This window comes from Nicotiana tabacum, chromosome 6, assembly GCF_000715075.1.
Source record: "Nicotiana tabacum cultivar K326 chromosome 6, ASM71507v2, whole genome shotgun sequence".
NCBI classification, from domain to species: domain Eukaryota; kingdom Viridiplantae; phylum Streptophyta; class Magnoliopsida; order Solanales; family Solanaceae; genus Nicotiana; species Nicotiana tabacum.
Genome location: NC_134085.1, coordinates 150,731,982 through 150,749,349, shown reverse-complemented (window position 1 = coordinate 150,749,349; position 17,368 = coordinate 150,731,982). Strand labels below are relative to the sequence as shown.

General features: G+C 39.2%; 1 protein-coding gene across 1 annotated transcript; it reads left to right on the top strand.

Annotated features, from left to right (window-relative positions):
- The first annotated feature begins 12,643 nt into the window (after positions 1-12,643).
- Positions 12,644-14,612, top strand: LOC107782586 (UNC93-like protein 1). Its single transcript, XM_016603477.2, has 2 exons — positions 12,644-13,978; positions 14,083-14,612. The coding sequence occupies exons 1-2, from the start codon at positions 12,804-12,806 to the stop codon at positions 14,336-14,338; spliced, it is 1,431 nt and encodes a 476-aa protein (XP_016458963.1). The 5' UTR covers positions 12,644-12,803; the 3' UTR covers positions 14,339-14,612.
- Positions 14,613-17,368: the final 2,756 nt, after the last annotated feature.

Sequence of the window (17,368 nt, the reverse complement as noted above, 5' to 3'; positions counted from 1 at the left end):
TTCAAAAACCAAAAAAAAAAGCAAATAGGTTCAGAAAAATCCAAAAAACATGTGTTGTTCAACTATGGAATTGATTCTCTAGTTTTAATAGCTGAGTTATTTTCTGGTGATTTGAGTATTCAGAAAAATTTCTGGTTGTTTCAAGTAATATTGGGGTTTCAGTCAGTCTGTTTCGGTTCCATTTGTTGAGTTCTCGAGTTTAGGGTGTCCTGGCTGTTTTAAAAATTCAGTGTTGAGTCAAAATTTTGGATTCTGAGTTGCTGGGTTGTTGATTCCTCTGTTTGGATTGCTGAATTTGCTCCTGAACTACACTGTTGCATTGCAGCTTCTGATCCATTCTTCTTTTGTTTCCTTTCAAATCTCAGGTACACGTTCTCAGCCTGTGTTGATGTAATTTGAACATGGAATACAATTGAAGTTCATGATTGTCCTGGAATTGCAATACCAAAAGGATTAAGTTTAGATATTTCCACATCTATTTGATATTCACAGTTGTATTAATTGAATTGTATATGAGAGACATCTAACTGGGCTGTATAACTGTATAGTTGATATATGGCATATAGACATGGTGTATTGTAACTGAGTCATCATGATGGTTAATTTTAGCTTTAGAATGAATGCTGTTAGTATAGTATATTATGGATTACAGAAAAATAGAAATGAGGCATCGAAACAGTAGTATTTTTAAACAATGTCTCTGTTGCAATTGTTAATTTTAACATGTGTTTGTTAATGATTAGTTTGTGAATTTTAGTGCCTTAGTGACATAATTTGAATCAGTATGATAAGTTCAGGACTACATTTGGCTTAACTTATCATATTAATAATGCTCAAGGTGACTCAATAGTTGAATAGTTAAATGGTTGCCTGCATTTCGTCATTTGTAGTATAATAGCCTGTTAGTTCACTAGGGGTATGTAATATGGATTTAACTAAGAGACGGGTCCAAATTGGTGGTCTGTCAATCCAAGGGATCGATCCCCGGACCTCCGCGAGCTCAACTGCTATGGGCCACTCCAGGCCCAACGCCTGCATTCACAAGAGTCTTCGTCCCAATTGTGCTGGGCCCTTTGAGGCCCAAGGCTGGTTGTACGTTCCTTCTATTTTGGATATTTGGATCCGGGTTTGAATTCGAAGCCCGAGTTCGGATAATAATCAATTAGGATTTTCTTTTTCTTTTAGAGACAAAAGCAAAAATAGAAAATTGTAGTCACTTTTTAGGTTGGCCTTTTAACAAAATGATGAGACAAGTCTCGCCGAATAAAACTACAAATGCGGGGCCCTCAATAAGTGGTTATTAAAATACTTAGAATTCGGGAGGGCCATTTAGTGAATTTCACGGCCTTCCCCAAAATAATATTACGTTAGACTCTTTAGACGCGATTTAATTAAAATTTACTTCCTTAAATTCGGGTGTGCATTGATGCGACCCAAATCCAAGTCTCGACGAAGTCGAAATGTGCTGACTACCATGGGTGCATTGACTGCGACGTGGTTCGAAGCGCGTTTTCACGACGTCGCAATTTCTTTAAAATAAACGATGATAAAAAGCGGTTTACGAATAAAAGGCACATAAGCTAGCATGTATTAAAGTCAAATAAAATAAAATGCAATAGTTAAGCGACCGTGCTAGAACCACGGAACCCGGGAATGCCTAACACCTTCTCCCAGGTTAACAGAATTCCTTACTCGGATTTCTGGTTCGCAGACTGTAACAGAGTCATAAATTTCCTCGGTTTGGGATTCAACCGGTGACTTGGGACACCGTTAATATCCCTAGTGGCGACTCTGAATAATTAATAATTAAATCCCGTTCCGATTGTCCTTTAATTGGAAAAACTCATTTACGCCCTTTCAGGAGTAATGAAAAGGAGGTATGACAGCTCTGGCGACTCTGCTGGGGATCGAACCCAGAATCTCTGGTTCAGGGTTCAGAATTCGAGCTTAGATAAATTGTTGTATTTAGTTGTATCTGATTTTTCCTACATGTTTTGTGCTGAATGTGCTAAATGTTACCGCTTTGATATTATCTGAACTGTATATAAACTATGCCGACACCCCTCTCTCTTCACCTCCGGGGATGTGCTTACTGGTTGAGACTCCCTATTCTGTTAGTGTCATACCTTTAAATAAGAAAGAGGCCGGACAAGTTACTAAGCCGGATGGCCTTTTGGTTCCCAGAAAGTTGCCCCCTCCTCGACTCGAGTCGTCCGCTCGGGTACACAGTCTAGAACACCGACCCAGATTTTGAATATAGAATAACGTGACTTCATGCCGGATCCCTAGTAGGAATGATTATTTGCATCATGCTGCATTTGACTTAGGGGACTCAACACAGGGGTTGAGTCCATCTAGGGCTAGCAACCTGAAATGAAAGGACCATCCTGATGCATCCTACTTGCTCTGTACATATATTTGTTTCGAACCTGCATGTTGACCGGTCTCTGAATCTCGAAAAAAAAAAGAAAAAAAAAGAGAGAAATAACAGAAAAACCAAGTACTGTCGAAACTCTGCCGAAATTTTGAGAAAACGAAAAAAGGAAAATAGGAAAAAAGAGTCTTTTATTTTCGGACAGTTGTCTGTTGAAAAGAAAATGGAAAAGAGTCTTTATTTTAGTTTGGAAAAATAGGTTGTTTTATTGTTTGTTGAAAATGAAAAAAAAAAGTCGTTATTTTGTCTTGTTTTCAAAAATAGAAAAGGAAAATAGTTTGTCTTGCCATGAAAAATGAAAATCAAAAAGAGTCTTGTTTTAAAATGGTTCGGTTAATTCGCCCGAACTACGCCGGTTTGATTCTCACAGGGTGTGGGATACGTAGGCAACCCTCATCGGGTCCAACCTTTCCTTTGCAAAAATAGCCAAAAAATGTCAAATTTTTTATTTTCGTCATAAATAAGTTGGGTGATGCCGTTTTGTCAAAAATAGCCAAATGTTCCCAAACGGAACGCCGGAAGGCTGACCTTGCATAAATAGTCACCTTTGGTCATGTTTTCATTTTTTGAACCTCACAGCCTTAAGTTTTCGTCCTCGAGGCGTTGAAAGGCCGTGTTGCAATATCAGGTCTTTTATCTTAATTCGAAAAAAAAGGTAAAGAGTTGTAAATAAGTCAAGTAGGGCCGTCTTGTCATAAATAGCCGAATGTCCCTAAAAGGAACACTGGAAGGCTGACTTTGCAAAACGGCCATCTTGGTCAATTTTTGATTTTTGACCGGTTGACTTTCACAGCCTTAAAATCTTTGTTCCCGAAGTGCTGAAAGGCCGCGTTTGAGAATCGAGTTCTTCATTTTTAAAATCTGAAAATATATAGGTAATTTTATTTTGAGTCGAAAATATAGATAGTTTTTTTTTCTCTTGAGTCGAATAACAGTTTTTCTTTCGCTTAATCGCCTTAATAAATGTGCAGGATGAGCACGATGCTAAATGAGCCCTTTTCAATAATGACCAAAATCCCTTTTGAGTTGCGATTATGGTGGAATGATTTAGGCAAAGAAGGGCAAGACGAAGTGAAAAAATATTTGAAAGATCTCCCGGATTTATTAGACATCCAGCCTCGGGGGGATATTATCAGGGCATTGGTCGCTTGTTGGGATTCGGCATATAATGTATTTCATTTCTTGGACTTTGAGCTCACCTCGACATTGGAAGAAATAGCGGTACATCGGAAGTGATCAAGCTCCGTTGAGGTTCAAATACTTCATTGCTCCCAGGGCCATTACCGTACACCGGTTTTTGGATTCCTTGAAAATACCCCGAACAGTTCATCATCCAGATTTTGCAAAGGGTTTCTGCAGTTTCCGCTTCATATATGATAGATATGGCCACGTGGGCGGGTTCAATAATCCAGACTTTAAGCTATGCAGTAGAAGTAACCGACAAAAATGGGAGGAACACAGACGGGTGGCTTTTATGATAGCCTTTTTGGGCCTCATAGTATTCCCAAGGAAAGATGGAAATATTGATTTGAAAGTAGCTGGGGTCGTCAGTACCTTGCAAACCATGGGAAAAAGGCACTTTAGCACCTATGATCGTGGCTGACATCTTCCGGGCTCTCACTACTTGCAAAGCTGGGGGAAATTTTTTTGAGGGATGTAACTTGTTGTTACAAATGTGGATGACTGAGCATTTATGCCACCGCTCTCAGCTCTTGAGTTATGGTTCGTTTGAGAAAACTTATATAGGAGAATTTTACACAAGAATCAAAGGGGCTAGTCTACCTGAAGGAGTCACGGCTTGGACATCATTATTTCGGACCCTCACTGCCAGCCAGATACAGTGGGTGCTCGGATGGTTGCCTGTCGAAGAAGTCATATATATGCCAGCAGCCAGGCCGCATTTTCTATTGATAGGACTCAAAAGCATCCAGCCCTATGTGCCATATCGGGTCCTGAGGCAACTCAGGAGGTATCAAGTAGTACCGAGAGATGAAGATCTGAGTACCCAAGTGGTCGAAATTAGTCTTGACGGTCGGTTCCTCGAAGAAGAAGTTCGCCAAATCTGGAGTGAGTGTCAACATTTGATGGCGAACACTTGTGTGTCAGATAGGGCTAAAGGGGAAGTTGCCCCGGGGTATCATGATTGGTTCAGAGGTGACGTGGCGTACAGGAGACCGGCTAAAAGACCTCATCTCGAAGATTTCGCCGAGTCGTCCCAAGAGCAGTGGGACTGGTTAGCAAAGGAAGAAGGCTATCGAGTTGAGATTGGTAAGCTGAAGCAGCAAGTTGAGAGTCTGAAATTCGAGAACAGTGTACAGGTTGCCGCGGATCAAGGTGAGAAGAACAGACTGGCTCGAGAAAATGAGGCGCTTAAGGCCCAAATCCGGCAATTGAGGATAACCGTCGATAAACAACCAAGGAGCCGATCAGATGAGCAATTGATAAAAAGGCTGGAAAATGAAGTCAAGGAATGGCAGGATGAATTAGAAAAATCTGAGAATACCATGGTAGAGCTTAAAGCGCAGTGGGCTACAAGAACAGAGGAGCGCGCCAGTACTTGAATCAGTTGAAAAGGGACCATGAGGAAATTGTTGCCAATTTAAAGAGAAAAGTGGTTGCCCTTGAGGGTAAATCGGTTAGGCAGACTAGAGATTTTGGAATTGAAAGTGGACATTGTTACGACTTGTTGGCCCAAATGGAGGTAGAAGTGCAGCAGTTGCAAGATCAACACCTGCAGGACTCTCGAGCTTTAAAGACGTGCAGCGATCAGATAAGACGCTTGCTTATAGAAAAGAAGCAAACAAAAGACAGGATTAGAGCCATTGCTCATGCCATTTTCAGGAGATGTCGGGTTTGTGAAGACATGACCTATACTACTTTTGTCTCAGCAGTAATGATCTATGTGAAGCGAACCATGAATGAATTAGAGCAGATTGAAAGGGATTTGGATCCTAGGCCCGCGGCGAGGCCGAACGACGCCCCGCGGACACCTACGTTTGAAGCACTAGAGTATGCATAGTCCGTGTCTGTAGTTTTCTACCTTTTGAGTCTGTCTTTTGTCTGTCCGTTGTCTTTTCAGGTCAAGTATGTTTGCAGTCTTAGAGTCTGTGTTTGCTTTTAATTTGCGTCTGTTAGTTTCATTCCGAAAAGTGTTTAGTTTGTAATAGTTTGTTTTAGTAATGAAAATTGAAAATTTCAAAAAAATTCTTATTTCCACCCTTTACTTTTGCATTTATTTTCACGAACTACGCTTGGTCTGATTCGTGCGGGGTCACGATACGTAGGCAATCTCCATAGGATTCGACCGTAATCGTAAGAAAAGAAAAAAAAAACAAAGAGAAAGAGAAAGCAAGAAATGAGTGGGAACACAAAAAAGAAAGAAATAGAAGAAAGAAAAGGACACAAGAAAGGGATAGAGTGAGAAAATTGAAAGAAAGGTAAAAAGAAACAAAGAACGAAATGTCGGGATGACGCATGCAATCGAGCAAACGCATAATAGAAATGATTAACTGTATAAGTGCATTCATGCCAACGTGCGGTTGTCAAATCTGTTAAGACTTAATCGCTAACAAAGTGGTTGTCTAAATGTGTGAGTTCAGGCAGATGGTTAGTTGATTGGCAGTTCTGGCAACTCACCCGGTCAAAAGATAAAGTAAACATGATAGGACAGGACTCGGATATCAGTCTTGTGGACCCTTCAAATGAAGTTGAGGTAACAGATGTGAGTGCTATGAAAGAAGAGATAAAGAAATTAAAAGCGCAAATGGCCGAAATGCATCGGGCATGGTCTCAGGGACATCCGACACCATTGTACCCCGCTAATCCATCCTATATCCCACCTTTGGCTCAGGCTTAGGAGCCCACTACTCCCCATGCATCTTCAACCTTTCCCTATCACACCCAGGGCTATGGTACCACTTCATACGCCCCTCCAGCTCCACCACCCAAACAGAACCCTCCCCCACCTATGGGTCCAGTCTTCGTGGTACCTCCCCCAGCCACGTTACATAGATCGTCCAGTCAGCCACTATTCCAAGCTCAAGACACCCAAATTTACCCTCCTGAACCCACTTTTAAAACGCTTGAGCCATATACCTATACTCCCCATTTTGAAATCCCGGGAGAAGCTGAGAAACCGGTTAAGAATGCAGAACATGAGGAAGTGATTCGTAAAGTCAAAAGCCTGGAGCAATCCTTCAGGAACATGCATGGTTTAGGCAACCAAGTCAGCGTTGCATACAAAGATTTGTGCCTTTTCCCTGATGTTCAGTTGCCTGCGGGGTTTAAAATGCCGAAGTTTGACTTGTATGAGGGGCACGGTGACCCAGTAGCCCATCTGTGTGGCTTTTGTAGCAAGATGAGAGGTGTTGGGGGGAAAGACGAATTGTTGATAGTATATTTCGATCAAAGCTTGAGCGGGTCCGCGCTGGAATGGTACACGAGACAGGACCCCGGCCGATGGTATACATGGGATGATTTGGCACAAGCATTTATTGGCCATTTTCAGTATAACCTTGAGATAGTCCCCGATCGTCTGTCATTGTTGAAGCTGGAAAAGAAGCCCGGGGAAAGTTTTAGAGAGTTTGGTTTCCACTGGAAGGAACAAGCAGCAAGGGTTGATCCTCCGATGAGGGAGAGTGAGATGGTAGATTACTTCTTACAAACATTGAAGCCTACCTATTTTGGTCATCTAGTGACATCTGTCGGAAAGTCGTTTAATGAAGTGGTAGAGATGGGAGCCATGATTGAAGAGGATTGAAGTCTAACAAAATCTTGAGCTACTCGGCATTGAAAGCAACCACCCAGGCCATCCAAAGCGGTACTGGTGGTGTGCTCGGAAAGAAGAAGAAGGAAGAAGTTGCTACAGTTGAAACTAGTACTTGGTCCAGGCCTAATAACCCTCCACCCTAGTACAACCAACCCAGACCCCACCATTTAAATTATCTATATACCCCGTATGGCCCACTACAACATTACTACCCACCACCAGAACCACACTTTTCTGTTCACCACGCCCAGGCGTATACTCAATCCCGGACGCACCCGCAATGGCGTGCACCGGTTCTCCAAAACACATATCCACCTCCACAAAACACCTATCCACCTCCCAGGGCTAGTAGACTAGGAACTGTCTTTCGCCCAAACCAAGCTTTTAGAAATGAGAAGGCCCCGAAACAAAAAACATTTACTCCGTTGGGAGAATCTTACACCTCTCTTTTCCACAGATTGAAACAGTTGGGAATGTTGACCCCAATTGAGCCCAAAGTACCAAATCCCCCTCCCAAAAACCTGGACCATTCTGTTAGCTGTGAGTAATGCTCAGGGATGCCGGAGCATGATACTGAGAAGTGTTGGAAATTGAAGATTCGGACGTCAGCGATTGGCCGGAGTTTTTCGTGCTTCAGTGAGTTTTCTTGTTTCATTCTTTTACTTGCATTTTTCTTTTTGCCTTTCTGCATGGGTGAAGTTTTAGTTACAGTTTTTTATTTTTGATTTCGGTAAGTGCCTTGTTAATCTCGTGTTTATTTTGTGTATTAGTATAGTTTAATTTTCTTTCTTTTGGCTCTTCGTTCCACTTGTGTTAGTCAGTAAGCTTTTTCATCGCTAGTTCTAATTTGGTTTGAGTCACGCTTTGTTTAGTAATCGATCATAGTTTTAATTTTAGAATCGTCTTAATCGATTAGTTTTGGGTCGATACAATTTTGTCCATTAAATGTTAGCTAGATGTTTAGGTTAATTTCAATTTCTTTTTAGTTCTGAATTTGATGTTCGAATGGTCAATTATGAGCTTATTGGTTAAAAGTTAGTTTAATTTTATTTAATATTGACTATTAGCTTAAGCTTTGCTTTGATTGACCCTGGGCTCCTGATTTTCTAATTTGTTTGAGTTTGTGTGATTGAACAATTGGGATTGGTTAGTTCAATTAGTTAATTTCTGAGTTCTAATTAATCAGTCCTAGTTAGTTTTGAATTAATTTAGGGGATTGGTTATAACTGTTGAAATTTAGGTAGAATCAGTAATTTTGAGAAGCTTTCAGGGGTAGTTTAGGCATGGAAAGGGTAATTCTGATAAGAATAGTAATTTCAAAGTAAAAGAAAGGCTAGTATAGGTATTGCATGGGTAGAAGAATACCCTAGGGCCTTCTAGAATAGGATTTTAGTGTACATTTCAGCACAATAGAGGTGCTTACTTGAGTAACAAGTTAGAAATAAGAGGACCAAACTGAAAATAAGGGAGGGACTAAAAAGAAACCTAAAATCTGATTTACCCTCTTTTGTCACCTATAAAAGGGCATCAAATGCCTTGAGGACAGGGGCTGCTTTTCAGCCAAAAATTCACTTTTTCATAACAAGTTTAGCTTCCAGAAAATTTTCCTTTCTAGTTCCAGATGCAAAATAGAAGTTAGAAATTCAAAAACCAAAAAAAAAGCAAATAGGTTCAGAAAAATCCAAAAAACATGTGTTGTTCAACTATGGAATTGATTCTCTATTTTTAATAGCTTAGTTATTTTCTGGTGATTTGAGTATTCAGAGAAATTTCTGGTTGTTTCAAGTAATATTGGGGTTTCAGTCAGTCTGTTTCGGTTCCATTTGTTGAGTTCTCGAGTTTGGGGTGTCCTGGCTGTTTTAAAAATTCAGTGCTGAGTCAAAATTTTGGATTCTGAGTTGCTGGGTTGTTGATTCCTCTGTTTGGATTGCTGAATTTGCTCCTGAACTACACTGTTGCATTGCAGCTTCTGATCCATTCTTCTTTTGTTTCCTTTCAAATTTCAGGTACACGTTCTCAGCCTGTGTTGATGTAATTTGAACATGGAATACAATTGAAGTTCATGATTGTCCTGGAATTGCAATACAAAAAGGATTAAGTTTAGATATCTCCACATCTGTTTGATATTCACAGTTATATTAATTGAATTGTATATGCGAGACATCTAACTGGGCTGTATAACTGTATAGTTGATATATGGCATATAGACATGGTGTATTGTAACTGAGTCATCATGATGGTTAATTTTAGTTTTAGAATGAATGTTGTTAGTATAGTATATTATGGATTACAGAAAAATAGAAATGAGGCATCGAAACAGTAGTATTTTTAAACAATGTCTCTGTTGCAATTGTTAATTTTAACAGGTGTTTGTTAATGATTAGTTTGTGAGTTTTAGTGCCTTAGTGACATAATTTGAATCAGTATGATAAGTTCAGGACTACATTTGGCTTAACTTATCATTTTAATAATGCTCAAGGTGACTCAATAGTTGAATAGTTAAATGGTTGCCTGTATTTCGTCATTTGTAGTATAATAGCCTGTTAGTTCACTGGGGGTATGTAATATGGATTTAATTAAGAGATGGGTCCAAATTGGTGGTCTGTCAATCCAGGGGATCGATCCCCGGACCTCCGCGAGCTCAACTGCTATGGGCCACTCCAGGCCCAACGCCTGCATTCACAAGAGTCTTCGTCCCAATTGTGCTGGGCCCTTTGAGGCCCAAGGCTGGTTGTACGTTCCTTCTATTTTGGATATTTGGATCCGGGTTTGAATTCGAAGCCCGAGTTCGGATAATAATCAATTAGGATTTTCTTTTTCTTTTAGAGGCAAAACCAAAAATAGAAAATTGTAGTCACTTTTTAGGTTGGCCTTTTAACAAAATGATGAGACAAGCCTCGCCGAATAAAACTACAAATGCGGGGCCCTCAATAAGTGGTTATTAAAATACTTAGAATTCGGGAGGGCCATTTAGTGAATTTCACGGCCTTCCCCAAAATAATATTACGTTAGACTCTTTAGACGCGATTTAATTAAAATTTACTTCCTTAAATTCGGGTGTGCATTGATGCGACCCAAATCCAAGTCTCGACGAAGTCGAAATGTGCTGACTACCATGGGTGCATTGACTGCGACGTGGTTCGAAGCGCGTTTTCACGACGTCGCAATTTCTTTAAAATAAACGATGATAAAAAGCGGTTTACGAATAAAAGGCACATAAGCTAGCATGTATTAAAGTCAAATAAAATCAAATGCAATAGTTAAGCGACCGTGCTAGAACCACGGAACCCGGGAATGCCTAACACCTTCTCCCAGGTTAACAGAATTCCTTACTCGGATTTCTGGTTCGCAGACTGTAACAGAGTCATAAATTTCCTCGGTTTGGGATTCAACCGGTGACTTGGGATACCGTTAATATTCCAAGTGGTGACTCTGAATAATTAATAATTAAATCCCGTTCCGATTGTCCTTTAATTGGAAAAACTCCTTTACGCCCTTCCAGAGTAATGAAAAGGAGGTGTGACAATAATCCTTCCCCTTCATATAGTGGAGAAGCTTTACCCTAAGTACAATTCTCAAAAAGGTAAAAATCTTCTGTTACGTCGTTCACTGATACGAGCCGAAATTCGCGCCGTGATATCCGGTTGGGTACGGATATCACGACCCTTTGTTAGTCGTGTGCATCTGCTTGGTGATGTTCTCCGAAGTCTCAATCCTTAAATCGGACCTCGAGTGTATGGCCCCGATACCCTCAGAGGGCAGGCGTCTGGCCAATCCCTGATATGAGGGGTTCTTCATTCTGACTCCGAAATGTTACGGTCATCTTCCCACACTGCTTGGCTCACCGAGAAGTCGAGTCATGTGACGGGCTCGGTTTTACCCGTATACAATCTATATTTGAGTTAATGAATAGCACTTGCAAGGATTAGATAACGATTTAAACAACTTTATCAAGATGCTAATAGTAATGGATAACCGTCAAAAGTTTCCAAGCATTAACATTAGCAAAGTCACCGAAACTTCACGAAAGCTGGCACAAATAGAAAAAAGAAAAACAGTGAACTTAATTCACATTTCACAGTACCCAAAAAAGGGTAATAATTAATAGGTCTTAACTGCAGAAAATTTAAATATCAAAGCATTAATTAACAATATACTAAGCACATTTACCAAAATGTCACAATTATAAAAGAAGAAGGAAAGAAAAAGTGATTCCTAATATTCACAGGAGGGAAATATAAGTTGATGCTAACTCTCAAGTCTCAGAGTTTTTCGATCCTAACTCTCAGATCCTAATTGAGAATCACTGAAAGGAGTTCGAGAAGAATGTGAAGACTAATTATCGATAAAGAGCAGGGACAGATTCAATGTAAAGGTTTTGGATTCATTTAAATTTAGTACTTTCAACGCGAAATAAAATTTATGTGTTAAAATTCACTAAAATTTAAATAAATAATATATATGAACTCATAAGTTTATGAGTTTAGTGTTCAAAATATATAAAAATTAAACCCATAAAATTTAAGTCATGAATTAGAGAGGAGTAATTCACTTTGTAAACTCCCTAATATTTTACCGTGTAAGTACAAAATTCGGATCTTATACTCTTCCCCTGTGTAATAATTTAAAAAATATATTTGATTAAAGGAGCTGAAAATTGTAATTATGAGGAACTTTTAAAATTCCTTTTAATCTTAACTAGGTAGCGAACATAAAAATGTGTTCGTTCTCTCTCACTCGTTTTGTAACCTTATTATCCACATAGCACTCAATATTCTGCTTCAAGGAATTTCATTATCACTTGTCCCCACTTTCTTTTTCTTTGTTTTCTGGTTGACAATGAATAGCGTGAGGAATCAAATAACTTACAATATTTACATAAACTCTTTCTTCAAAGTTGTTTTCATAAAAAATAAAATAAAAAATAGTTGGTACCTAATCCACGAGCAGAATGCACATAGGCAGGCCTGCCTTAAATAACCTTAAAAAAATACAAACCTTTGACCATTTACAAATCATTGCTATCTAATCTTCTTTTTGCCAGAAAACCCTTTTGAATTGTTGCCTGTTAACAAGATAAATATCGGCAGAATCTGCACTTTACCTACAACTCCGGAGGATAACTACGAACGAAAGTGACATATCGTAACGTTATATTCAGCGACAAACTAGGTACTCATCGACAAAAGCTAAAAAGTGTATTAGTAATGAATATTCAATCGTAAAACATCGGAATCAAACGAGGCGTAATCATTGGAGATCATTTGTAATAAAACGTTAAATTACTCGTAATTACCTATGTAGCCAATGAGGCACCGATTTTACCAATTTTATCCAATTGTCAGCGATGCAGTCGTCCCGAGGCCCAGTTGTGAATTTAATTTTTAAAAACACCTGCAAACGACACTCTATAAAAAGAGAATCTTAAACTTATTGTCAACAAAACAACCAGTCTTTAATTCATATTCATCCAATCCTTGCTTTCAAAGTTCCCAATTTAATTCCACCACTGTTCTATTATACCTATAAATTCCCAGATTCGATACTCCCATTTTTCCTTATATTTGATCCGTGTAATCCGAGTTCCGAGACAGTAGCGTTATGGGTTCTTACGGAGATGAAGAAACTGGAAAAGGGTTACCTAATTCACCTCCAAATTATTCAATTTTCAGGTATAATTCACCACTGGTTCAGGTTGGTTTAATTGGATTGGTGTGTTTTTGTTGTCCAGGGATGTTTAATGCCCTCTCTGGAATGGGTGGTGGTGGTCAAGTAGACCACACAGCGGCTAACAACGCTAACACTGCTCTGTACACAACTTTCGCCATTTTTGGAATTTTGGGTGGTGGCATTTACAACATATTAGGTCCTCAAAAAACACTATTTGTTGGGTGTTCGACTTATATATTGTACGCGGGATCATTTCTCTACTACAATCACCATAAACATCAGGCTTTCGTCGTAGTTGCTGGCGGTCTTCTTGGTATTGGCGCGGGCCTTTTGTGGGCTGCTCAGGGAGCTATTATGACGTCGTATCCGCCACATGATAGGAAAGGTACTTATATCTCTATGTTTTGGAGTATTTTTAACATGGGTGGTGTTATTGGCGGACTTATTCCTTTTGTATCGAATTATAATAGGACTACCGCGGCCTCTGTTAATGATGGTACTTATATTGGATTCATGATTTTCATGGCAATTGGAACCTTTCTTTCTTTAGCAATTTTGCATCCTAGTAAGGTTATTAGGAACGATGGTTCGAAGTGTACTAATATTAAGTACTCCAGTGTGTCTGTTGAATTGTTGCAAATACTCAAACTGTTTGGGAATTGGAAAATGTTGTTGATGGTTCCAGCTTCGGTTGCCAGTAACTTTTTCTATACTTATCAGTTCAATAATGTTAACGGGGTATTGTTCAATTTGAGGACTAGGGGTTTGAACAATGTGTTTTATTGGGGTGCACAGATGATCGGTTCAGTGTTCATCGGGTCTATAATGGACTATAGTTTTAAGAGCAGGAGAGCTAGAGGATTGGTTGGTATTATTATTGTTGGCCTGCTTTCAACAGCAATTTGGGGTGGAGGACTCGCGAAACAACTTAAATATTCCCGTGAAGATGTACCTGATCACATAGTATTACTGGATTTCAAGGATGGTTCTAAATTTGCAGGTCCATTCGTCTTGTATTTTAGTTATGGATTACTTGATGCCATGTTTCAGAGCATGGTTTATTGGGTCATAGGAGCATTGGCAGATGATTCTGAGATTCTCAGCAGGTAAATTTTCATGTACTTATACTACAAATTCATTAGTCAATGCTTAAAAGTTACAAGGAACACAATGTATTGGTTAAAATTGGATTCGTTATCTGCATTCACAGGTATACTGGCTTCTATAAAGGAATACAAAGTGCAGGAGGAGCCGTTGCTTGGCAAGTTGATTCACGTAACGTGACATTCCTAAACCAGCTTATCGCGAATTGGGCGCTAACCACTATTAGTTTTCCATTACTGATAGCTCTTATACTATTAGCAGTGAAGGATGATAACAAAGAGGAAGAGAGAGCAACTAAGGAGGTTGCTATTTCTTCAAACCGCGATATCAGTACTACAGTGGACAAGCCCAATAAGGAATAGTTCCTACCAGCTATCTTTAGGTTTGTTCGCCTGATTTATTGATGGGACAAAACTGTAAAGTGTGGACAATCAACCACAGTATAATTTAGTTCAGTCGCTGAGTAAAATGTCTTAGCTAATGTGTGTTTAATTCTCTTCAGCTTCCAGTAATCATTTTTTTTCTAATATTCTTACAGCTACAGCAATTTTGATTTTATGCTCTTGCTTATTTTTGTACTTGCTCTTTTATTTAGCACAAGGAAATGATAAATGTTGGTTGCTTTCCACCTTTCAACAGTTTGCTCAATTTCCTTTTCCTGGAATCTAATACCTTGGGCGGTTATCTTAAGAAATTAATTTTCAAATTGTATTGGGAAAAAACTGAGTCTGAATATTGAAGATGACGTGTCATGACACGTGGACTGGTCAAAACGCAATAAATGGCCAAGAGGCACGGGCGACAACAGATATGGGGAAAAGAAAGCAACATAGGTGTGGACCGTTACTAAAATAGGTACGAGTCTCGTACCTATTCGAGTCATTTAAAGATCAAAGATCAGAAGAAGTTGAAGATACGAATCTGATGACGTAAAAGAGTCTAAATACAACATTAAATATCAAATACGTCAGAGAATCTGAATTAAATAGAAATGATTGTGTAACGTTTCTTTTAAATGTCATTTATTGCTCATAATTGTCTCGTTCAGACAAAGACATTACATCTTCTCCTAGAATCAACTATAAAAGGAGAAGGACTCAACATCTGTAAAAACAAGAAATATTATTGGGATTACATTGAAATACAAAATTACTTATTATTCTCAAAAGTCTTTTATTATTTTCGTCTCTAGATTATTAGTAACCCGAATTTCTCTATATTTCTAAAGCTTTGACCAAATACTCAGATTTTTGGTTAAACACATTGGTTCCGTTACCGGGAATCTGATAATCTTCTCTTTTAAGCTATATTCCAGCCGTTGTTATCATCATGTCAAACAACAATAATAGTGAAAACACCTTGGGAAACCATGAAAATCAAATCCATCAAAATCAAGGAGATTTACAGAACATCGACGTGGTTCCCTCCCCTCACAATTCACCACGTCAATCTCGTGAAGGCACTCCCGCTCCTAAATCTCGTGCTGATCAACAAGAGCAATCTGAACATTTTGAAGGGGTGGATGAAGCTTTACAAAAAGTAGTTGATGTACGGGTTAACAAAGCCTTTCAGGCTTTAGTTAGTCGATTACCTGTTGCACCACCCACATCTACACCTAATAATAATACATTGGAGAATCCTCGTTCTGGCCTTATTAATTCTGGAAATGGAGGAACCCCCAGTGAACCACAGGAATATGAACCAGGTAATTCAAATAATTCTCATTTGCAAAATTTAGTATTAACTTTGCAGAAACAGCTTAAGGAACAAAATGAGCGCATTGAGCAAATCCCTGGAGTTCCCCCTATAATTAAAGGAGTGGATGTGGATAAATACTCACAACAACCTTGGAAACCAAGTGCTGCTCCCCTTCCAATCCCTAAAAAGTTCAAAATGCCAGACATCTCGAAATATGATGGCACAACAGACCCACGTGATCACGTAACTGCATTTACAACAGGCGTGAAAGGCAATGACTTGACCAAACAAGAAATTGAATCAGTACTGGTCAAGAAATTTGGAGAAACACTCACTAAGGGTGCATTAACCTGGTATTCTCTTTTACCCAAAAATTCTATTAATTCTTTTGCTGAGCTTGCAGATTCTTTTATTAAAGCACACTCGAGAGCTCAAAAAGTTGAGAAAAGAATGGAGGATATTTTCAAAATCAAGCAAGGGTATTCCGAGTTGCTCAAGGATTTTGTTGATAGATTCCAACGTGAAAGAATGACTTTACCTCGTGTACCTGATAACTGGGCTGCAATAGCTTTTGCAAGCAACTTAAATGACAAAAGCTCAGAAACCACGAGAAGACTTAAAGAAAGCCTTCGAGAGTTTCCTGCAACCACGTGGAATGACGTTTATAACAGGTATAGTACGAAGTTGCGAATTGAGTAAGATACCGTACCTCAGTTTCGTCATGAAGAGGGGAGCAATTCCACGAGATCAGAAACCGAAAAAAGATCAGGTAAAAACAGGTACGATCCATATATGGGACCTACAGGGAAAGACTCACGATCAAAGTAGGATAGTCAATGATATGATCAAAAATCGAGGAACAGGGAATCTGGTTCTTCATCAAGGTTCAGAAATGACCGAAACAGACAAGAGTCACGTGATAATGACAGTAGTTTAAAGGCAAGGTTCGGCGGATATAACTTTAATGTCACTACCTCCGAGCTTGTAGCTGTTTTGAGGAGCATGGGAGATAAGGTACGATGGCCAAAAGAGATGCAGTCAAATCCAAATAGACGCAATCCAGACCATTGGTGCGAATTCCACAATGATCACGGGCACAAAACTTCAGAATGTAGATTCTTACAAAGTGAAGTGGATCATCTATTGAAACAAGGGTATCTCACTGAGTTATTTAGTGAGAAAGGTAAGCAAGCCTATATGAAAAATAGGTAGGAGCCACCAAAACCCCCTTCACCCAAGAGAACCGTGAATGTTATAAGTGGGGGTGAAGATATTCACGGTGTAACTTATACGGCTTCCAACAAGGTTTCTAAAGTAACGATAACACACAGGAAGCGGGTACGACAGGTTTTAGAAAATGAAAGTATTTCTTTCAATGATGCAGATACCGAAGGAATAATGACCCCACATAACGACGCACTGGTAATATCTTTACTTGTATATGATACTAATGTAAACGAGTTTTGATTGATCCAGGAAGTTCTGTGAATATTGTACTATTAAGGGTATTACGTGAAATGCAAGCTGAAGACAAAATGATACCTAAGGCGCATACCCTATCCGGGTTCGACAATTCAAGTGTGGTAACAAAAGGAGAGGTAATTCTAACAACTTTTGCTGCAGCTGTTGTTAAAGAAACTAAATTTCAGGTAGTAGATATGGAAATGACTTATAATATGATCGTAGGGAGACCT